The 24,997-nt window shown below is 38.3% G+C and overlaps 1 protein-coding gene across 2 annotated transcripts in view; it reads left to right on the top strand.

Annotated features, from left to right (window-relative positions):
• Window positions 1–22,906, top strand: part of MYLK4 (myosin light chain kinase family member 4) — a 126,268-nt gene extending 103,362 nt beyond the window's left edge. For both annotated transcript variants that reach the window (XM_067467520.1, XM_067467518.1), the window contains 6 exons: window positions 2,287–2,357; window positions 5,076–5,204; window positions 6,322–6,474; window positions 7,660–7,738; window positions 9,973–10,036; window positions 14,392–22,906. In XM_067467520.1, coding sequence (XP_067323621.1) covers window positions 2,287–2,357; window positions 5,076–5,204; window positions 6,322–6,474; window positions 7,660–7,738; window positions 9,973–10,020 — 480 coding nt within the window. In that variant the 3' untranslated portion in view covers window positions 10,021–10,036; window positions 14,392–22,906. The remainder of the gene's footprint in view (window positions 1–2,286; window positions 2,358–5,075; window positions 5,205–6,321; window positions 6,475–7,659; window positions 7,739–9,972; window positions 10,037–14,391) is intronic.
• Window positions 22,907–24,997: the final 2,091 nt, after the last annotated feature.

Raw genomic sequence — 24,997 nt, 5'->3', positions numbered from 1 at the left:
ATAATAAAACCTCAAAATAAATATTAAAATCAAAGGATTTACCAGTTTTCTAGTGAAATTATTGCCGTCATAATTTTATTTTTATTTTTAATTAATTCTGTGCATGAGGAAGACTGGGTGTAGACTTGCTTAGGTTTCTGTACTGTAATAATTCTTGGTTTGAGCCACGAGTTAGGAATGTTTCCACTACTAAGGACATTATTTTAAAAGAATTGCGTGTGGATAATTAAGTTTTTAACAAAACACTTGAATAAATTCAAAGGAGAAGCCATCTATACCCAATGACTTTCCAGGTTTCCATCTTTTAGTTATGTCCATAACCTCCTCTGCCACTTTAAGTGGTAGAAGAGATCATAGTCAAAATGGGCTATTTATTTTATTTATTTATTTACCATACTGGTACCACACCCTTCTAACCCTAAAGAAGACTCAGAGAAGCCTAACAAAAGCAACAGTATGATCCCACATATATACATATCAATAAAATATCAATAAAATAAACAATTACATTAAAATTCAAAATAGTTAAATCCATCAATTATTAAACCATCAATTAAAAACATGCAATCCAAATCATATGCCAGGGCTATTCCTTTCATCATTGTTTTATTTCGTAATCTCTTATTACACTGCTCAAAGTTACTGTCCAAAGACTTGGTCCCATAGCCACATTTTTAGTTTTTTCCTGAAGGTCAGGAGTGAAGGGCTGATCTGATTTCACTGGGAAGGGAGTTCCATACATGAGGGGCCACCACTTAGAAGGTCCTGTCTCTCGTCCCCACCAATCTCACCTGGGAAAGAGGAGGGACTGAGAGCAGGGCCTCTCTCGACGATCTTAACCTCTGAGGTGGATCATAGAAGGAGATATGTTCGGATAAGTAAGCTGGGCCAGAACTGTTTAGGGCTTTATAGGCTAAAGCCAGCATTTTGAATTGTGCTCAGAAGCAGACTGGCAGCCATTGAATCTGACATAACAGGGGGGTTGCATGGTCCCTGTACACTGCTCTGGTGAGTAGTCTGGCTGCCACCCATTGGACCACTTGAAGATTCCGAACAGTTTTCAAAGGCAACCCCACATAGAGTGTATTGCAGTAGTCTATTTGAGATGTAACAAGAGCGTGGACCACCTTGGAGAGTTTTAAAAGAAGGCTGTATCTGTGTTTTTTCCTAGCTCAGTGATATATCTTAACATAGAACTGTCCACATGCCTTGCTAAACTAACTATGTCAGTATATAGTCTGCCCTGCTCAGATGAACCATAGCAAAAATATTGCAGTTTTTCTTAATGGTTTTTTTTTAACATGATTTATTCAGAGGTAATTTGCCATTGCTTTCCTCTGAATTAGAAAGTCATCCAGTGGGTTTCCAGGGCCAAGCAATGATTCAAATCCTGGTCTCCCAGAGTCCCTGACTGGGTTCAAACCACTACATCTTGCTAGTTGTTTGTGCTTTTAAAATACCACTGATATAATAAATGTGACATTATTATGTACTTCAAAAATCATCATGAATGCCCTTTGGAACTTGGTTGATACGTTTGGTGTTTCCTATCAAAAAGTTTTAAGTTGGATGTGAGAATTGTTTTCCACTCATTCAAAACCGTTGGCTGTGTTAGGTAGATCTGAAGTCCAGCAACATCTTGGAAGTTGACATGTTTATCACTTCTGATTTAAATAAATGACCTCAGTTGATGCTGTGCTGTAGGAAGTTTGAATTCCTTATTACTCTACCCAGCAGAACTCATCAAGTAGAACATGGCTAAGCTGTCTTTTGGTAATCTAGATGTATTTAACCTATAGGTCTTTCCACTTAGTGCGGCTGATTGGTCTGACATTCGAATATCTGACACTAGATTGAGAAGAACAGTGAACGATGGTGCCTAAAGTTGAAAGATAAATTTCAAAGAACAGTGAAAATGCCTTTTCTTAAATCTCCCCATGTCAGCTCCTAATGGGCGGCAAATCACAACATTGACTTCCTGAAGTCCAGTCAGAGTCTCTGCATTTCCTTTCTGAAACCCCACTAATGAGTTCTTTATCTTGAGTCACTGCATTATGTCAAACAGAAATGGCACAGTGAGGGAAAAGCTGTATTGGCAAAGTGTTCCCAGCTATGGAGACCACATGATTATAGTCTGAGATGGCCACAAAGTTGAACGTGCTTGGAGACACTGGCATCAAGATGAATATTTTTAAGCTCTGTTGTAATTTTTTTTTTTTTTGCTGATTCTACTGCTGCTCATTCCCCATGTTTCATAAATGTGTACTCTTTTTTTTCTTCTGGCAGCCTGAGAATATTCTGTGTGTGAACAGAGAGGCAAATCAAATAAAGATTATTGACTTTGGGCTGGCAAGAAGGTAGGTAGTTTTAATCATGCTTACAGTGCACATTAATCTGATACTATACTGGGAGAAATGGGTGAATAACAAGTCTATTGGGGGCTCAGTAGGCAGAACTCGATATGGATACACAAGCAGTTTCTGTCTGTTCCGGGCTCGACCTAGGGGCATAGCCATAGTGGGCTGGGGGGGAAGGACATTGCCTCCCCACATTTTCCTTCAGCCTCTAAATACAGTATTTAGCATTGCAGCGAATGAGGCACTAAACATTTTTTCACACCTAGAACTCTTATATTTCCTATGTATATTTGCATTCCCTTGGTAACTTCACCTGACCCTTTTCTTCACATGCCTACACTCTATTTTCAAATGCTCAGCTGCAATATTATGTTATTGAAGTGCTAGAAATGTAGGGATTGAAGGAAAATTTCCTTTGGGAGGACGGATTTATTCATTTCTCCCTTTTCCTTGTAACTACACCCCCGGCTGGACCTCGGCATTTTGCTGCGTCAGGTGCAGCAACGAATGGCACCATTCCTGTGAGTAATTGAATCCAGGCATGTTATTTTGGCATATGGGGCAGAAATTCCCCCAAACACCTCTCCTCATTCTTGTTAAAATAGCTAAAAAATTGCCACCCTTTCATGACAACAGAAATTTGCAAGGCACTGCCTCATGGTAGGAATGGCCTTGAAAAGTATGGATGACTCTGGAAGCATGAGTCTTGGCCAAAGGTTTTGAAGTTTTAGGCTTCATAAAAGACTGAAAAGGCTTACTATGTCTTAACGTAGCAGAAGAATGATCTAGGTAGGGAGTTCTGCTTCTTTCCAAAGATTTCAGTGGAAGATGTGAATAGACTGTTAAAAATCATTAGAGGCAAGGTAGCCTTCCAAATAATTATTTTTTTTGTCATGTCAGGAGCGACTTGAGAAACTGCAAGTCGCTTCTGGTGTGAGAGAATTGGCCGTCTACAAGGACATTGCCCAGGGGACGCCTGGATGATTTTGATGTTTTATCATCCTTGTGGGAGGCTTCTCTCAAATCCCCGCATGAGGAGCTGGAGCTGATAGAGGGAGCTCATCCGCCTCTCCCCGGATTCGAACCTGTGACCTGTTGGTCTTCAGTCCTGCCAGCACAGGGGTTTAACCCACTGCGTCACCGGGGGCTCCAAATAATATATTGATTTTCAGCATATTCAATGGACTGATTGTGTCAAGAATATTTCCACAGCTCAGCCATGCTACTTGTGGAACTCTGGGAGTTGAAGTGCAAAGCAGAAACTTCTTCTCCAAGCTCTGCTTACCTTTGTTGTTTATTTGTTCAGTCGCTTCCAACTCTTCGTGACCTCATGGACCAGCCCATGCCAGAGCTCCCTGTTGGCCGTGGCCAATCCCAACTCCTTCAAAGTCAAACCAGTCACTTCGAGGATACCATCCATCCATTTTGCCCCTCTTCCTTTTTCCTTCCATTTTCTCCAGCATCATTGTCTTCTCCAAGCTTTCCTGTCCTCTCATTATGTGCTTATCTTATCATGGCACGAGGTCCCATCTGATCTTTGAAGCTTAGCAGTGGTAGCCCTAGTTCGTACTTGAATGGGAAACCACCACCAAAAACCAGGTGCTATAGGCTATCTTCAGAAGCCGATATTGGCAAAGCCACCTCTGAATATGCCTTGTCTAAGGAAACTGTCTGAAATTTGTGGGCTGCCATAAGTCAGCAGGTAACATAAAGGCACAGACAGACATATATGTCTATCATTGTTTTGTGTTTTTTTAAGTTGCTGCCTCAAGTGTTGAAACCATCTGACTGTCATAATAGATGATATTGCTCTCCTATTTATCTTGCATTTTGTTGGGGTTGCTCTCAGAACATCCACATGCCCTTTAACATGTAGCCTAAATGAAAGCTTTGGAAGCTTTCCCTTGTCTTTCATGATGCCTTAAGGGAAGTACCATACTACACCTTGGTGGATACACATTAAATAGCAGTCTCTTAACAAGTTCTTCCCTCCATAATATCCTGGAAAATTCCATAGTTGTCATTCCTGACAACATCCAAACAGATATCCATTTCCCTAAATTTTATTGTTTCCTTCCTGAAACGTGCTAGAGGTGACCATTTAAGGCAGAGCTTTCCAAACCTTTCATGTTGGTGACATGTTTTTCAGACGTACATTCTTTTGCAATATGGTAATTCAGTTTTACTTGAAAACCATAGGTTAAACCAAACCCTTATATGAGTTTCATACTCTCTATATATCCTATAACATATATGTTATATATTACATAATATAATAGTTTCATATACATTTTTCATTTACACTTCTCCCGCCATAACACCCTCCTCTGAGCCCCTATTCATCCTCACTCTCTTCCTCTTCTTCCTTCTGCCCCCCCCCCCCGCCCACTGTGACCATGGCCACTATTTGGGCCACTGCTATTGTGGGTAAGGCATAGAGCTAAGGACAAGAAGAAGGATAGTGGAGGCTCAGGCTAGGGCTCAGCACCACCCAAATGTCCACTGATGTGGTTGCTCCTGCTGCCATTTTCCCCTCACCCTCCATTCTAATCAGGCAGTCTTTGTTTTGGACTGAGCATTTTCCATGTAACACACCAAGGGACTAAAAACCACAAACTAGTGTGTCGTGATACACAGTTTGGAAAGCTCTGATTTAAGGTATTACTCTGGGTGGTATTGTCATGTTTTTTGATATATGTTGTTTTTGTTCTTTATTAGATATAAACCAAGGGAGAAGCTGAGGGTCAATTTTGGCACTCCAGAATTCCTTGCTCCTGAAGTTGTGAACTATGACTTTGTCTCCTTTCCTACAGACATGTGGAGTGTAGGCGTCATTGCCTACATGCTGTAAGTAGGGCTAAAGTCTAAACCAGGGGTCCACAAACTTTTTAAACAGAGGGCTAGGTCCTCCAACAGTCCTTTAAACTGTTGGAGGACCGGATTGTAATTTGGAAAAAAATTGAATAAATTTCTATGCATGTTGCACATATCTGATTTGTAGTGCAAAAAACCCTTAAAACAATACAATAATTAAAATGAAGAACAATTTGAACGAATATAAACTTATTAGTATTTCAATGGGAAGTGTGGGCCTGCTTTTGGCTAATAAGATAGGATTGTTGTTGTTGTTGTTGTTGTTGTTGTGAGCTTTCAAGTCATTTCAGACTTAGGTTGACCCTGAGTGAGGGCCGGGTAAATGACCTTGGAGGGCCATATCCAGCCCCCGGGCCTTAGTTTGAGGACCCCTGATCTAAATGTTAGCAGTATTACTTTCACAACTGATGCTCATTTGATCAGAGTCCCTAAATCCGTTTTTAAAGCATTCTTTTATCTGGATAGCCCATAGGTGACACAATAAACATAAATGCTTCTTTTAAAAAACAAACTATTTAATAATCAAATTTAAATATATAAACAAATGTTAGAGTGCCAGTGTGATTTGAGTGCCAGACTGCAACTCTGGAGACAAGATTCTGATTTCCACTCGCCTATGGAAGTTAAGCTACAGTACTCATATTGACCCTTGAAAAAGTTGCCCCATTTTTTTTGGTTAATTTTTTAAAAAACTAAAATTTCTAAATTATACATAAATATGTAGAGTTAATATGATCAGCAAGTTACTGACTTCATATAAATACAACTTCTAGTACATAGAACCATATTTTATATGTAATTGATATGTTCTTTTTATATATTCCAAAAAGTATTTCCAATTATTATTAAAACATTTTACTTGTGATCAGCCTCTTATTTTATTGAAATTACAACTTGTTGTATATTCATAAACCCCAAGGATAAAGCTATAGTTTATTTTTTGACTGCCAATGATTATTTCTCCTCCATTTTTTGAAAGTACAATATCCAGATGTTACATATCCTTAGATAACTGCTCAAGTTGACCCTCAAATTTTTTTGAATGATTTTCTTATATTGCACATATATTTGATCTCTTTTTTTTCTACAGGCTTAGTGGATTATCTCCTTTTTTGGGTGAAGATGACAATGAGACTTTGAACAATATCCTTGCTTGCAGATGGGACTTTGACGATGAAGAATTTGCAAAAGTATCTGAAGACGCCAAGGACTTTATCTCTAAGCTTCTTATCAAAGAAAAGGGGTAACCACATGAGAATATTTTTATTTATTTTATTTTTTGCATTTACTATACTTTCCAAACCAAGGTTGTTATCCAATATTTCCTTTTTACAAGGACATGTCAGGTGATGGACTATTATACATATTGCTATATAAGATCCCTAGACCCACATGAAGATTTTTAAAACATACCTCTGATAACAAACATACAGACGTATAATATGCCCAAACTTAAGAATATTGAAATTTTATATAATTCAGTGTAGGAGAAGTAGGACAAAATTAATATGCTGTTGTCTATAACTATGTGGGCATTAGATAATATAATCCATTAATTTATATTTTATTTATAGATACTTTCCCATCCCCACTATAGTAACATATTTACTGTTTTTAATCATAAAAAACATCTCATCCATTCTTTGGCCTCCAGAAGAAAACCTGGGGCCAAGGTGGTAATACTGGAAGAGGAACACTTTTCCAGAAGATAGTTGGGCTCCAACAACATCAACAAACTCAAAACCCTTCTCATAAAAACCCTTTATTTAATTAAGCCTTCAGTACAGAGATGTGTTTCTTTGCCATCTCAGGAACAGGTAATAAGCTAGAGAGCATACTAGCTGTTCCTCGCACATCCTTTTTGGAGTTTATGACCAATGTCATCTTTGTGTCTTTCTGTGTTGCATTTCACACGTTCCCATGTTTATATACCAAGGATGTGAATACGTATTCCATTAATATACTTGAAATTGAAACTCAAAAAACTCTTAAAGGTGTCACTACACTCTTCCCTGCCTTCTATTCAAGTTTTTAGTCTCAAAGCACTTTACATGACTATTCTTTGAATTCTCTAAAAGATGAGAATTCAACACTATAACTGGCATATTCAGAGGGTTATAGCAGCCAGGGGAGAGCAAATTTGTGGTGTAGACAAATTCCTTCAAAATACAACTAAATATTGGAATTTTGTTTTACAAAATATTGGAGAGATAATGCAATGTATGATTTTGCCCTGACATGAAAGATAACATGTCCTACTAATTCACTATAATCAACCATTGGGTTCTTTGCTGATTTACAAGCTCAGACTGTTGGTGTCCATTGCTTTTTTCACTTATCACTTGTGCATTTCAAACACATTATCTCTTTCAGTGCTCAATTCACTGTCAATATGTCATATTCTAACTGTCTGATATCTTCCCTTTAGTTGGAGGATAAGCGCAACTGCAGCATTAAAGCATCCCTGGCTATCTGACCAAAAACTCCATAGTAGACTTCTCGCTCAGGTCTGTAGATCTAAACAAAATTTCCTCTTCTCTTCTTCCTAGGTCAACTAGAACTGTAATTTTTTTCATCAATGTTATTCTCAAAGGAAACAATGAGTAATTTTAACAGGTTTATCATTTTAATGAAGTCTTCAAGGACTGCAGCTCAAGACCTATTCAGTGCAAAATTCAAATTTTGCGCAGAAAAAAATAATTTATGCACATAAATATTATGTTAGGAAAATTCTGTGGGTTTTTTTTTTACACAAAAAATCACATACAAATTTAGTGCAGAATAGGTCATAGGAGCAATAATTCTCATCAAAGTAAGGTTTCCTGACTCTTGAGAAACACATTTTTCATTCACTTTTTTGAATTATTTAAAATATTGTTGTCATCTCAAAAAGTGTGCTACTGCTCAGTCCTTTGGGCTACACATTTATAGAGTCATAGAATCATAGAGTTGGAAGAGGCCTCATGGGCCATCCAGTCCAACCCCCTGCCAAGAAGCAGGAAAATTGCATTCAAAGCACCCCTGACAGATGGCCATTCAACCTCTGTTTGAAAGCTTCTAAAGAAGGAGCCTCCACCACACTCCAGGGAAGAGAGTTGTCATTCTAATATTCCTATCTTATAGTCAGAGCTTGCAAATGTTATAGATCAGGGATCCTCAAACTAAGGCCCGGGGGCCAGATACGGCCCTCCAAGATCATTTACCTGGCCCTTGCTCAGGGTCAACCTAAGTCTGAAATGACTTGAAAGCACACAACAACAATCCTATCTCATCAGCCAAAAGCAGCTCCATACTTCCCATTGAAATACTAATAAGTTTATATTTGGTAAAATTGTTCATTTTAATTATTGTATTGTTTTAAAGTGGGTTTTGCACTATAAATAAGATGTGTGCAGTGTCCATAGGAATTCATTCATTTTTTTCAAATTATAATCTGGCCCTCCAACAGTTTGAGGGACTGTGACCTAGCCCTCTGTTTAAAAAGTTTGAGGACCCTTGTTATAGATAAACAGACAGTTAGATAGATGACATTTTCCAGAATTCCCACTGACCACACTAGGTGAGGCATTTTGAGAGTTGCAAAAAATGAATCTTTCAAAGCTCTGTTTAAGATTATTCATATATATAAGTTATTCAGTATGATTACACTGTAAAGTCACTGAGACCATATATTTAAGAAACAGACTTCTATGAATTTAGAATCAATAAAGAAGTGTGTATGGATTTTTTCCTGACAGAAATCCAAAATCATCTTTACCTGGGAACCTGTGATTAATGAAGATACAATATGTTTTTTGTAAATTATGGTTATGAGATATATATCACCCAAACAAACAAAAATGAATGGGGAATTTACAGTTTGCTTCCCAGGCATGTGCCCAGACAGCAGGGGGTTTTAACAGTGGAGATGTGAATGTCTCTTTCACATTTATTACAGGGATTCTTTATATTATATATGTGGAGCACCGTGTCCCCCTATATATATTGCGGCAAGCATTGAAGTCAAATGGGGAGACCCTTATCTCCACGTAGGCTCTTTTAAAGATGTGCTTAAGCAGGACCAGGGAAGGCTACTTCTCAGGGCGGGCACTGGCATGTTGGAACTTCTTTACGGAAGAACTAAGAGCTGCCTACTACGTTACCGGAAGACCTTCCTATTTCAGAAAGCTTTTAACTAAAAATGGAATGGAATGTGTCAGGGCTGGGTTGAGTTTTAACAAGTTTAACTAGTTTTAACGGGTCAGTCATCTGTACATCATTATGGGGATCAGAAAGGGGAGCTGGTAAGAGGTCGATGTACTTGTGATTTTAACTATGTTTTTAGCCTTTGCATTGTATGGTTTATCTTTTGTAAGCCACCTTGAGTCCGCGTGGTGGAGAAAGGTGGGGTAAAAGTATCTTAAATAAATAAATAAATAAATAAATAACATTACTATCTAATCATGCAATTCTCCATTCATATGATCTCTCCTTATTTGGTGAGAAAATAATGGCAATAATTATGCATGCATAGGATCTTTCATCCATATGGTCCTCTTAATAGCATTTGAAGGAGAAAAGGAAATACACCTATTTCTCTTATATAGAGAGAAAATGCATGATAGTCATATGTGATCTTGTCCATCCAAGCAGAAATACCCACCTATATGGTGATGCTCCTGTAGGTATTTGGTGTTTTGAATGTAAAGTGGCATTGGGATCCAATTCTTATGACATTGCCTTATCTCTTTTTCTGTTACAGAAGAAGGCTAAAATTTCCTCCACATCTCAGGCACTCGAAGCTCCATAACACTGAGAAATGGAAGGTTGGTACCCAGATCTAACATAGCTATGAAAAATATTAATTACTAAGTATAGCAGCACATATCGTAGCTGCTATATTGATAACCCTTAAAATTGCTTCAAGTTCAGAACATTTATTAGCATTCACAATTTTCTACCTAATAAGGACATGACCTCGAATAGGAAAAAAAACTATTACATGAGAAAATTAAATTAACAGATTCAGTTATCCATCTGGATCCAGTTTTGAGGCTTAACTCCTTTCAAATTCCAGTGTATTTACATATGCAAACATATTGAATTGTAGGTGACTCTTACCCCCTTCCCCACCACCACCACTACCCTGGGAAGTCTCCCTTGTATGATAGACAGCTATGCAAATGTGCTCTGCTATGGCTGACTTTTCAGTTTGAATTAGTCTGCCTTTGTTGAATTTTCTTTGTGGGGCTGTAGATATTTTGTAGATTGTAGGTTGTAACATAGGGAAGCTGATGAAAAAACACAACGTAAAAGCAAATGCGATGTTCAACAAAGGAGAAGAGGGATCCTCTAACCTCTGCAGGAGTCTACCGTATACCATGCAGCTGTGGACAAGTCTACATAAGGACCACCAAATACAGCATTGCCCAAACACGCATCAAAGAACATGAAAGGCACTGCAGACTACTTCAACCAGAGAAGTCAGCCATAGCAGAGCACCTGATGAACAAACCTGGACACAGCATATTATTTGAGAACACAGGAATGCTGGACCACTCTCACAACCACCATGTCAGATTACACAGAGAAGCCATTGAAATCCATAATCATGTGGACAGTTTCAACAGAAAGGAGGAAATCATGAGAATGAACAAAATTTGGCTACCAGTATTTAAAAAAAAACCCTCTAAAATCAGGACAGTAAAGAAAAAGCAACACTAAAAAAAAAAACAGTGGAATTCCAGACAAGAATTAATCAGTGCCAGCTAACACCTCCCACAAAGGATTCCCCCACGTAGGAGGCATGCCAGGCTTTGAATTTACAAGGCCATTAATGTTGCAATCAAGGTGGCCAATTGCAACATTCACACTTGCCTTTCTCACAAGGCCATTAAATGCTAATCAGTGTGGCCAACTGCAACAATCACACTTGCCTTTCTCCAACCCTGGACATTCCACAGCTATATAAACCTCACTTGCCTAATACCAACAAATGTCACAACCTCTGAGGTTGCCTGCCATAGATGTGGACGAAACATTAGGAGAGAATGCTTCTGGAACATGGCCACAGTATAAGGTAAAGGTTTCCCCTTGACATTAAGTCTAGTCGTGTCTGACTCTGAGGGGTGGTGCTCATCTCCATTTCTAAGCCAAAGAGTGGGCGTTGTCCGTAGATGCCTCCAAGGTCATGTGGCCAGCATGACTGCATGGAGCACCCTTACCTACCCACCAAAGCGGTACCTATTGGTCTTTCACACTTGCATGTTTTCAAACTGCTAGGTTGGCAGAATCAGGAGCTAACAGCGGGAGCTCACCCCGCTCCCTAGATTTGAACCACCAAACTTTTTGTCAGCTGTTCAACCCGAGGGCTCCATACAGCCCGGAAAACTCACAGCAACCCAGCGATTCCGGCCATGAAAGCCTTCAACAACACAAAACCAAACATGTTTTCAATCCCATCAGAATAATTCAGATGGATGACTTTTCTACAACTTAGGAAGCAGAAATATGTTGGATCAACTAACCAGGACTCTTCCTCGGGGCAGACTCATAAACTGCTTCATCAATGCTGGCACAGCCTGTTTTACCACAGAAATTGAAGGGGTGTTTTCTTTTTAAATAAAGCACCGTGGGAACTAGTTCAGGGGACTTGAGGGAATATCTATAGAAAGCTCCTTCTGAATTTTGCAAACACTCAGAATAGCTGCATCTGGTGGTTTTTACATAGCCTGAATATTAACTCTGGGACCGAAGATATGAAATATGCCATTTTTCATTTGAGTGCTAATTTTGAACCAAGGTTTAGTCCATGCGGAAATGTACAGTTTACATGGTGTGGTAACCAATATAATTGGGTGGTTTGTAACTCAAGCTTTGCTTTGTAAAGACTGCTTAGCAGAGCTCCAAGGCCTCTGCTTTGTAATGAGTTCCCGTAAGTTGCATCCATGTCTCTATGTCTAAGCCACCAAAACCACATTGTTCCAAACCACGGCAACCATGTACTGACTCAAATTTGTGGGAAGAGACAACATTGTTTTTTCCAGACAAGAACAAGGCAATGATTCCAACTTTACAAGGTCTTGAATCTTATTGCCACTTTAGAAAAGCTAGCAGGGATAAATCCTATGAACACAGATGGCAAAAGAGACAATCCCTCAAGTCAAACGTTTGGATGGTTTAAGAATCTCCCTGTGAAAAATCATGCCTAGTTGTGTCATTGTACTTTTAAAAATGAAAGTATCACAATATAACACTGTGTTTTTTTAGTACCATCGAATTCCCTAGTAGCATGCCAACATTTTTCCAGCCTAAATTTATATAAATAAAAATGTAATGTTCGTTTGTGGGATTAACATAACTCAAAAACCACTGGGCAAATTGACACCAAATTTGGACACAATACACCTATCAGGCCAACAAGTGACCATCACTCAGAAAAACACAGCAGAAGAGACTTAAAAAGCCAAAAAGTAAAAAAAAAAATACATTACAACGCATGTGCAGAACCACACATATACACACATATACACACACACACAAAACACATTTACACAGACTGGGCCACAGCAATGTGTGGCAGGGGATGGCTAGTGTCATATAAAAACAAAACTGAGCCAAGAGAAAGCAATCATTGATATTATCAATAGCTATAGTCCTTCAAGTTGATGATTTCATGCTAAGTTTTATGGGTTTTATAGGAACTGTCCAAAATGCTGAACTTATTTGAGAATTTGCTTCAGCACCTTAGATAACTTCTATCAAAATGGACTAGTTACGCCCTGGTTGAGCAGTGGGTTAAACCGCTGAGCTGCTGAACTTGCTGACGGAAAGGATTGCAATTTGAATCTGGGGAGTGGGGTGAGCTCCCGCTGTTAGCCCCAGCTTCTGCCAACATAGCAGTTCGAAAACATGCAAATGTGAGTAAGATCAATAGGTTCTGGTTCTGCAGGAAGATAACGGCGCTCCATGCAGTCATGCCAGCCACATGACCTAGGAGGTGTTTACAGACAATGCCAGCTCTTCGACTAAGAAATGGAGATGAGCACCACCCTCCAGAGTCAGACACAACTAGACTTAATGTCTAGGGAAAACCTTTACCTAGTTCTCCTAAAACCAAGTGTGGATTCAATAACCCAAATCATTAAGATTTCTGGCTACCTCTGACTTCTAATAGTCTAACTGTATTACTGTGAAATAAAGGTACTCTAAGGGGATAGATGTATATATAATTATTTGGGCGCAAAAAATGTTTTGGTTAAACCATGCTGGGTCCAAAACGGATTTTGGTGCAATCATTATTAAGTGATGGAGTACAGGAGATGTTACAACAACAAGGCTTTTAGAATAGGGTCTGGTGATGGTATCAAGTTGGCTTTGACTTATGGCTGCTTATGAAGGACAACCCTCCAAGAGACCCTGTAATTAATCTACTCCAGTACCACATATGATACTGGAGCAGGTATTGGTACACAACAATGCAAGTTTCATCCAGCTTTCAGATACATATACTGAAATTAGAAATATGCTGGCTTGGGAAATCATGACTTTGGTATTCAGTGGTAAATGTTTACATCTGAGAATCTTACCTAGTTCATTCACAGCTGCTTTTCAAAGACTTAACTCTACTTATAATTTCTTCACTCTATCAGACTAGTGAATCTTGCCCTATCTACAGTGGTTCCGGTGATGATGCCAGGGTTGTTCGCCATTCCTTCACCATTTCCTGTTGCCTAGATTGTTAACTGAGGCCTTGCTTTTGGGGATCAAGGACTATCATTAATTGTACCACTACCTGCAGATTGGGCATAAAAAAAAGGAAAATTTGAATTTTTGTTTGCAAAATCATTCCATTGTAGACAATCCTAGTGAATCTTAATTCTGGTTAGTGGAAAATGCCATAGTTTAGGGAGCTAGTTTGTCTCACTAGCCAAACTAAAAAGTAAGTCCTGCTTTGAATTGGAGCGATGTTCTTAACTATAGTTATTCTGAAATGGAGGTGAAAGTTTCCAATTTATTCACAATTCAGGATAGAAATTAGACTTGTTACTATAATAGCAAACTATGATTTTACCTGATATCCAAATACGGCAACTGCAGATTTTGTAATAAATTCAGTAGAATGGCAGTGCTATGAAATGTACTGCTCCTTGAACCACTTTTTGTCCTCTTTCATTTGCAGAAGATGCTGTGTGGTCACTACTGCGATGATGTTTGGAAATACAATTCAGCAGTTCTGGTGCTTTGATATCCGCTCCCCTTCTTCCCTTGAGAACCTGAGGCTTTTACTCAGTGGACCAACACCACTTGAGCTGCAGGATTGCACCCCAGCCATATTGAACTGCGTTCCTCCCCTGCTTTCTCTCACTTTTCAATGGATGCTCCAAGGAGGTGTTGCTATTTGAAGGCTGAATTCATGTGTGTTCGATGTCATATCATTGTCATTCAGCCCGATATATCTGGTTTTCCAGACAGCTGTTGAAAGAATGGAGGGACTTCCTTTTAGGCAATCAAATCTCTTTCTCGGCTCAGCAAGTAGAGCTTGAATTTGATTTGAAGATGGCTGCTTTTGAAGAAACACATTGAAAACAAGCTGGTAGCTCATGAGGAAAATATGTGTGCTTTTTCAGCTTTTGATTGCCAAGGTAACCAATCAATCTCCTACAGCAGTGAATGGCACAAACAAATCAGAGCTTGGGAAAATGAATCATTTTGGTCTACAACTTTTACAATCTCACAGCTGGCATGAACTGTGAGAATTGTAATCCAGAAAAGGAACTGATCCATGCTTTTGAGTGGAATCTTCCTTTCAAATCATCCTGAAATGCCTTTTCTGTGCTCCCAACGTAGCACAACCCTATCGTTTTAATTCAGATGTGTTAGTTTAGGCAATTTACAAGAAGGTGTTTTGGTCTTCCCTTCCAAATGTGCAAATGTTGTGGGAAAAGAAATGCAAGTTGCTAAGAAATTCAAAATAGCCCCCTGGAATTAGAGGGGTAGCATAATGTCGTGTTTAAAAGAGTGGACTCCTGCTCCTCATCAGGCGGTGAAACATATGAACCCTAGTGGGTTCATAACAGATACCTGGTTCACAGTTGTTTGGTGGCCATAGAAATGCTACTATCTCTCAGCCTTAGTCCCTCATCTCAGTATTCAGAAAACAAAACTGAAGTACGTTGTACCTGTTTGTAAGAATCGATGAAATAATAGGCTTTGCAAATGTAAAATGTCCTTTGTAAATGCTGGAAATCATTAATGTCAGTGTTTGGTCACATGTGGACCATAAATCAAATGCAGTCCCATGACATTGTTTGTAATCCCCATACATCCTCTGTGATCCTTCTGCCACTGCTGCATTTTGTTTGTGTGGCAAAGGGATACAATTTAGGTTAGAAGTTGGTGCACTCTATGTACATTGGTTAAAAGTTAAAATGCAGTGCCTTTTGCCACTGTGCTTCTGACATTTGGTCATCAATTTATTATTTATTTGTTTGTTTGTTTAAAGCATTTGTACCCCGTCCTTCTCTACCCCCGAAGGGGAACTCAGGGCAGTTTACGATTGGCAATCATTAGATGCCGACAAAGAAACAGTTAAAGCACAACAATTACCACAAACCGGTCAACAACAGTAAAATACATTAAAATACATTTAAAATATTGGCCCTTAAAATATTAACACAACCAAAAAAGTATTTTTGTTTTTTTCATTGTGTCAGAAGTGATTTGAGAAACTGCAAGTCGCTTCTGGTGTAAGAAAATTGGCCGTCTGCAGAGACGTTGCCCAGGGGACACCCAGATGTGTTACCAGACTGTGGGAGTCTTCTTTCATGTCCCCTCATGGGAAGCTGGAGGTGACAGATGGGAGCTCACCCCATCTCTGAATTCAAATCACTGACCTTCAGGTCAGCAGTTCAGGTGGCACAAAAATTTAACCCGTTGTACCACCATGGCTCCTCATCAAGTGGTGAACCCTACTGGGTTCATAAGAAGGAACACTATGGCCCAACAAGCTACTAAAACTGACCCTTTTCTTTTACATGATATAATCGATGTGCTCAATAAGGATGAGCCAATTGACTTTAAGATGTTATTCTACATGGGTCATAAGGGTCATATATCAAAATAAATAGGGTAGGAGCAATGTCTTGTCAAGGGAATGAATTTAGCCGTATTATTATATGCTTAGAAATCATGTATCATGAAACTTCCCTACCATGAGTCATGAAGAAATCCCTCATGTAGGCTCTTGAAATAAGATTTTCCTGTATAAAATCTAGATACAAAATATTCCCTTTTACATTTTCAGTGAGCCCTGATTTGTTTGGCAAAAGGTTGATTCGTTTCAATTACATTTTTATAAGACTTTACCAAACTTAACATATTTTGCAAATTTGGGAGAAAAGAATTTACATTTGGGCAGTATGAATGTAAGGGAATTGTCCATCTAGACCTTGAAATTTGATCTTCAAAAATAGGTTTGATTCCCTGAATATTTAACCATCACACTGTTGAATTCTCTCTCTTTTTAGTGACCTCTTATCTTCAATGCAGAGATGGCAAATAGTGATAACGCCACCTCCATCCCATAGCAGTACTGATTTTTGCCAGTGCAAATGGGATGGAATTTTACATCTTTTTGTGAAATTGAAGATTTTACTAAAATCTCTTCATGGTCAAGACTGAACAAATGGAAAAGTTTCTTGATGATTGCAAAAGGAAGCAACGCTACCATTTTTCTATCAAACTCTTTAGGAATGGAAGGCAGAGTTCTTCTTTCATACTACATGTAGCCATTATTTGGTTTAATTAGGATATAACAAAACAATTATTATGGACACAATATTTTTCATATGACTATGAAGGCTACCAGCTCTGTTAGTGATGTGTTAAGCAGCTATTCTACTAGAAGTGCAACACTTTCTGAAATATTAATCTCTCCTCTAGCTAAAACTGCAGGCTGAATGTGGAACTAGGTTTCAGTGTAGACTTTAGTGCCAGTATTAAGAATGTTTATTTTCCTCTCTGCATCATACGAATAAGCTGCATGTACTTATATACCTAACTGTGTGATTGTAGCATTCTAACCACTATTTTGGTCCGAGATGGGGCACTGGAGAGGGAGTGACCTGGATCTTTCCAGAAAATCAGAATGTGATTGATCCATGTCTTCAGAATTCAATCCCTTGCTTATAATAGTCAACCAATTGAGACACAATGTTTTCTTTCCCTTGGAAAATTTATGGATCTGTTCCTATATATACATTTAGAGAGAGAGAGCTTGAAATCCATCACAACATGTCACCCACACAGATTTCTAGATTACCCTGTAAACAATGATTAGGCCTTGAACTACTCCAGTATAAAAGTTTGCTAATTACTGGAGGATCCATTATCATGAAATATTTCTGTGTATATGTGCTAGGGTTGTCAAGGTACAGGATAGATGTTCTGCAACTCTAACCTTGAACAAATCCTGAAACAAGATGCTTTCCAGTTCTATTCTTGTAACCATTTTGTAGCAACCCTGGGAATTGGAGTATGCACTCAAGATACTCAATTATGGTTCACTGATTCCAAGGGTAGCATTCTGTTAGTGAATTATGATGTTGTGAGTCAGTTACAGTGGCTTTAGTGTAGATCTACAATGCTGGAAACCAGGGTTCTAATTCCTGCTCAGCTATGAAAACAACCATCACCACACACACAAAAGAGACCTTGATCAGGTCATTCTCTTAGAGGAAGGCAAGTTTTGCTACAAAAACCCCTTAATAGGTTGATCTTAGGATCTCTATATGTTGAATATGGCTTGAAGGCACACAACAACCTTGTGGGGCTTACATCATTACAATACACTCTTACGGTTGTTGAATAGATTGGAATTTGGTTCCAATTATGCAACAAATGAAATATCTCAAGCGACCAACGCAGCCCTCCTTAACATAGCCATTCTTTGTTGTTTGGGAATGGGGGGATGACTAGGGATGGATCCAACTATTTTCATGCAACTGAATGTACTGAAAAGGTATTATTTCTAGACAGCTCACAAGGCCCTCAGATGGTGTCTGCAGATACCTGCTCTAGTGTGTCTTCCTACAGGAAAATAGCTGATGTGTCCCTGGTCATTCCTCCACTCAGTCTCCATGAACTTCAGTAGAATGAAACAACTGTATATTGTTTCCTTTTAATGGTGTAATCCTATGCATGCTGACTCACTAATACATTAATATAGTTTTTCTAAAAAGGTGAGACTTATTTTCATGTGAGGGTGCATTGGACCTTGTTATCAAAAGATAACAAGGTGAACATATCAGAAGACACACAGAGATTTGAACAAATGCTGATGTTTGCTGATGATAGTATGTTCAGATTGCAGTCCTCAAAATACTTTGCCCTCTTGATCTGAAAAAGGTTGTATCAGCAGTGCACCAACCAGCTGAGTTTCCACTTACTATTCACTGCAAATGAAGGGATGTGTGCAAAATTGGTTCTATCAAGCATTTTAGACCTGATTCTGCACTTACCTAACTGAATCAATGGAACTATATGCAATTTGTGACCAGGATAGCTATCTGTGTTCAGTGAAAGGAAACAAACTATGATTGACAAAATGTCAGTGTTTGCGATGGGAGGGAATTCACAACAATTACACACACACACCATATGTTATTAAAAGAGTAAGAGCAGGCTTTTGTTATACATTCATTTGAAAAAATACACACAACAATATGCATGGAATTCGTTTTGTAAAATAAATGAGATGGATCAGCATAAAACTGGAAGAATAGAAGTGGAGGATTGAGACTGTCTGGAGGGACAGACTTTACAGATATGTCATTCTCTAAATAGGCACAACTGTCACAACATTTTTGTGTTTGAAATACTCCTTTTAAAAGAAGCAGCAGTGGGGAATCCCTCAAAAGCTTGTAGTAATCTTGGCAGTAGTTAGATCCAGCTATCCATTAATAAGACAGACAGGTACTTCACAATTGGTCTTATAGTCGATTGTGAATAAGTGCACTTTTTGTCATGAAGTACATTGTGGATTGTGTTGAAAGTAGTACGAAAGACTCCGTGCACATAATACTGACCCTTGCCACAGTGTCAAAGTGTTTATTTTCACTAGGGTGTCATGTTCAAAGCATCTTCCCTTTTCTGATTTCAAGGTTTCGGATTGTAGTAATACTTGATGTAGAAAACTGTGGCTTGCTGGGATATAAGATATTATTCAAGGGTCAGAATCCTATAGGACTATTCACTCAATTTGTATGCAGCAGAGGCAACAAGATTCCTGACTATTTCCACATACACCGCCAAAACCTGGTTACCAAATTGCAAAGATGCATAAAAGGACACTGAAAAAAGTGCCTGATACATGAGTTATCCCACCACCCAAATATGTAGAGGGTTCTCAGTGGGAATAAAACCCCAATTCACATTTTGGACTGCAGCAAATCGGTCCCAGTTAGTGTCTGTCCCTTTGCATATCAATCCTTTTGCCTGCTGCTCCACAGAGGTACAAAATGTCAGTCTTCAGATACAGCTGTTACACATCTTCACTATTCTTTTTCTCTCACACACAAGTCCACTCATGAGTATACAATGTCCCAACAGGATCTTGGCCAATATTTATTGCATTTGGAATGGCATGTGGTTAACTGTAGCTGACTTTTAAATTTTATAACTAATATACTATAGTCATCATTGTTTGTAATTTTTGGTTTGGTCTTGCATTTCAGAATCTATTTACTTCTCATTTTCTATTAGGTTTATCAAGCTGATTGGGTGTGACAGTATATATGTGTTTTTGTTTTTTATGGGTTTTTTGCTGTTTTGCTTTGAAATTTGTGGAAAATTGTGAATGACGATGACAGAGAGCAGGTTGGGTCTGAAGAGCACTTTATAAGCTGTAGTTACTACATTTGGCTGTATATTCACAGATGAGCAGAAGTGACTACAGCTATTGTTCGGTTTTTTTCAGTGTGGGAACAGTATGGAATAGTTTTTGTTAAGATATGAATATGAGGGAAATGTGTCAAGATTCAGAATCCTAAAATAACTAGAAAATGTCCAGAGGCATAAATGCAAACTGCTGTATATTGTGTATATTTTAGAAATTGTTAGATCACAATCACTTTACAGTCCTTACTTAAGCGTATACATATCTTCCTTCAAGTCATTTGTCAACATATGTTGATCCGAATAATTTCCTAGTGCTTTCTTAAGCAATGAATATGCAACAGTTGTTTTTGTCAGTTTTTCATCCGAAATATAACCAAAACCACCTGGTATTCACTGGCAGTCTCCCCTCTAAGTACTAACTAGGGCTGCCCCTAGTTTACTTCCAAGATCAGGATTTGGTGCCTTTAGGGTATTTAGGCATATTGTATTGTACATATACTTTTTGTCTTAACAAAAGCAAATGATCATTAGATCATTTGCTGACTGGTAGTTTAATGCTTATTTACATGTCATTTTGTTAATATTTAAGACTAAGGACCTCATCACATGGGGGAAATTCCCCTTCGTAGAACACTTTGCCCAGACAAATGGCATAGAGCCAGCCAAATCCCATCACATGATGCACATATGCTTCTGGTGAGCTCCGTGCCGGTTGTGTTGACAAAGTAGACTACAAGAGAGAAATCTGAACATGGGAGACTACCCAAGTTCAGATAAGAAATAATGAGGATAATTCGGGAGCACGCTGGAAAGGTGCGCTTTCTGGCATGTGATGGACAAGTGAGTGATGCAAGTTATGCGGGGCCCTGGGCAACATATTTACCCCACTGCCCCACGATTTGCTCCACTGCCCCCCTATGTGATAAGGTCCTAAGAATTGGATTTAGGCTTTTGTTCCCTCATGATAATTGCCATTGTATTAATGCATGCCCACATTTATTTATTTAGTTTTTATTGGTTTATTGAATGCAATATTCCTGCTTCTTGGCAGGGGGTTGGACTGGATGGCCCATGAGGTCTCTTCCAACTCTTTGATTCTATGATTCTATGGTTACATTTTTATCCATCTTTCCTTCACTAATATATCACCCAGTTGCCCTGGTTTGGCAGGGATAGTCCCAAATAAGCCTCCATTTCTTCAGACACTTTAAAATTGTCCAATGTTGTGACTTATCTACCCAACTTCTCCCCTTTGTCTTCATCTTATTTTAATGGCTGCAGACTTAGTACTTTGCGCTCAATTAACTGAGTAGGGAGGAGAGTTCAGAAAAAGCCAGAATCATGTCCTTCCTGCAGCCCCTCTTAGCTTATCTGTTCTTCCTATCTTGATCACATTCTGGTGTTGTTTAGCCACATGTGTCTCAGTTTTCAGTTATGAAAAGCTAGAAGATAGATACTAAGATGTGTGATACATACAGTAGAGGTGGTGGTGGAGATAATTCTATTTATTTTGAGCCACAGGGAAGTGGTTAATAAATTAGTCATCATCAGCATCATCATTACTTATTTATGGCCCATGTTTTTGTCAAAAGATTTAAAAAACTAAATGCTAGTTAATAACTAGCATTGATGGCACAATACAAATATGTGCCATCATTCCCTTGATGCCAACTAGACCTAATATCTTTATTTGTTAGGACTTTTGGCCCTAAGAAATACATCTACGAGACAAATAAACAAAAGCTTTCAGTTCAAATTCAGAAGATATTCGTTACAAATGGCTCCCAGAAGTGTTGTAAATGCTGGTTTTTAAACAAAGCAGTTTGCCCTCAGGGAGAAAGGATACTGATTCTTAACACATGTTCATTGACAATAAAGTGGTGTTGTGTTTTATATACCATGTACATTTGGATTAACATTGCATTCAACAGTAGGAACATTTAGACCAGAGGTTCTCAAAGTGAGAAATAAGTTTTCCTCCAATATTTATTAATAAAGACACTAACAAGGAGACAACGGATAAATAGCTCTTGTCTATAGCAATCACTTAACATGAAAGATATGCATATGTATTGAAATTGTACAAATATTAAAGTCCAAAAAGACTTTTAAAAGATTTTTTAACCAGGATTAAAACACAACTTGGAAAAGTTATTACATTGGCTAGGTGATTCTTGGAATTGAGGGAATTGTGCAAACTCTACCATCAGACTTGGGCATCTATCCAAGGAATGACTGGAAATTAGGAGTTATCTATAATGTATTGAGAACAGAAGGAGTCTGAGGAAAATTATTGAGACCCCTTTACCAATTAGCCCAGTCTTAAAGGAATCCCATCTCCTGCTTTGAGAACCCTGGATTTAGGCTGATTATTTCACCTTCCATGAAGGCTTATAGATCAACAATTTACTACCTGTTTATAGTACTAGAATGGATATGCATTGAGGTAATAAACTGTAAATATGATGCTCAGGTCTGCTTTAAGTTTTGTTTTACACATTGCAAACACAGACCTTGGCACTTAGTACTTGTTCCGTGTTGCAGAGTTTTTTGGGGGGTGAGAATGGCATAAATAGATTTAGGACTCTGAAATGTGTGGATGCTTATGTAATAAATGCATTGTTTTATAGATTAAGACACTCTTTGTTATTGTTTAAAATATAGCAATTATGTACACAGATTATTGTAGAATAAATGACAACTTTGTTTATGTAAAGGTCTGCTGTTTAATGTGTATTTGATTTCAGTTAGATTTCAGATTAAAGATTCGAGTTTTCCATGTGAAAGTTTTCCTCAAATCTGCTTTTATCTTGTTTATATCTCTTCAAAACATAATATATCATAAGCTGCCTGTTGAAAATCGAAAATAAGTGTCGTTAGATGTTAAATACTGCCATGAATATTTTATGAACATATAAATAGTCAGATAGAATTCAGTGGATAAAATGCCAAGAGAGGACTCCTAGTTTTGAAAAACCAGCTGACATCTGCTCTAGTTTGAGTACCAAAGAAACCCTAACAGAATCACATCCCTGATTCCGCTACAGTGAATGAATCACAAGCAATTATTATTTATTATATGAATGAGTTATTGTCTGCAAAAGTATCTAGACATTTTTGGGTAATGAACATTGGTTTGTTAAAATATCTGAGCAGTCACCATAATGGAGTATCAGATGTTAAACACTAGCAGCTGAAATCAGATTACTTTGTTCAGCTGAATTCAGCTTTTGTTGCATGATGCAAACTGTTCTCATCATCTTACTTTGGTTTGTTTGTAGGAAAAAATATACACCCTGAAACCATTTTGAGTTCTTAGGAATCTGAAAACATAGCTTGATTTGAAACAGTGATATAAACTTAGCTAGTATCAACTGTATTACACCATACTTAGGACCTCATCACATGGGGAAAATTCCCCATCATAGAACATTTTGGGCTCTGTGTTGTCTGTGTGGGCAAAGTGTTCTATGATGGGGAATTTTCCCCATGTGATGAGGTCCTAGACGAATTCACCTCACTGCCCCACAGATCTGCCCACTGTTCTCCACATCAAGGCTCCATGTAATGAGGTCCTTAGTATATTATTGTTTACTCCTAGTTGGTTGCATTGCTCATTGACTTGTTGAAAGCAAATGAAGATCTCCAAGGCAGACAATTATCTATAGTGTATGGCAAATTAACTGGTTATACCTTACCAAAATCCAGCTATCTCAATGAAAACTATTTGAAATAAGAATCAAATATATTGGACCAAAATAATAACAATGGTTCCAAATGAAACAAACAGCTGCTTATTTAAGCATCAGTGAATTGGGTCCTGTTTTCTCCCAACAATCCATATGCCATGTTTTTTAGTGAACAGCAGCAAGAACAACCATGTCTATAAGTGTCTATAGCTCAAAGCATAGAAAATTTGGGAAAGATTCTAGCCATGAATTGAACAACAGGCCAATTTTAGTCAAACAAAGATTACAGAATACAAGGAACAGCAGTAAGAGTCTGACAGTCAGGAAAGTCATGGGTTTTGCAGCACTAAGATTGGTGTTCAGCTGCTGAGGTGCTATTCATAACTCAGTGATAAACTTTTGGCATTTTCTACATCTGAAGAAGCTACTGTTTCCCTTAGGGCTAGAATTTGTCCTGGTCACCTCATTCTAAGCCTATTCCTCCCACCAACATTATTCTCATAGACTAGGATGGGATCTAGCCTTCTTGTCTGATTCCAGAAGCAATGTGTCTACGTGCGGAGGAAAATTTCCTGATCAAACCATAGTTATGTGAAACTATAGATATGACAGAACATCATTGAATTGCCTGACATCAAGTCCCAGCATCATCAAATTACATTGGAAAACCTAGAAATTTCTAAAGAGGTATACCTACTAAGAATTTGCTAGGTCCTCCAAGGCAAGTCTACTGTACCTTCCAGGGGAATATACCATAGAAACACTTGGAGAGCATCAAAATTTTCTAGAGAGAGACATTTTCCTCCCATGCACTGGTAAGTGAATTGACAAATATGGATTCTGCCATTCAATAATATTGGAAAAGAACAGGCTCATGTAAATGCTGGTGAATTAGTCACTTTCATTGCCTATCTTTCTATAATGTTCACTTCTTATTAGAATACCTCACCTGTGCTCCTCAAATATTATGTTCCTTACTGTTTCCCTATCTAGCTCCCTTTTGTTACATGCCTTTCCTGAGATCCTTAATGCCACAGCACTGCTATGATCACTTCCATTGCTATACAATCCTTATATTTCTGTACTCCCTTCAATGAATTGTTCTCCGGATGCCTCATTAACATTTGTCTCACTGTTAGATATGTGCCTCATCTTAGCCATGCAGATATCAAAATCTTTCTTTTCTTGGGGGTGTTATTC

The sequence above is a fragment of the Anolis sagrei genome, chromosome 4 (assembly GCF_037176765.1).
Source record: "Anolis sagrei isolate rAnoSag1 chromosome 4, rAnoSag1.mat, whole genome shotgun sequence".
NCBI lineage: Eukaryota > Metazoa > Chordata > Lepidosauria > Squamata > Dactyloidae > Anolis > Anolis sagrei.
The sequence above is the reverse complement of the archived record's forward strand: the minus strand, read 5'-3'. Positions and strand labels throughout refer to the sequence as shown.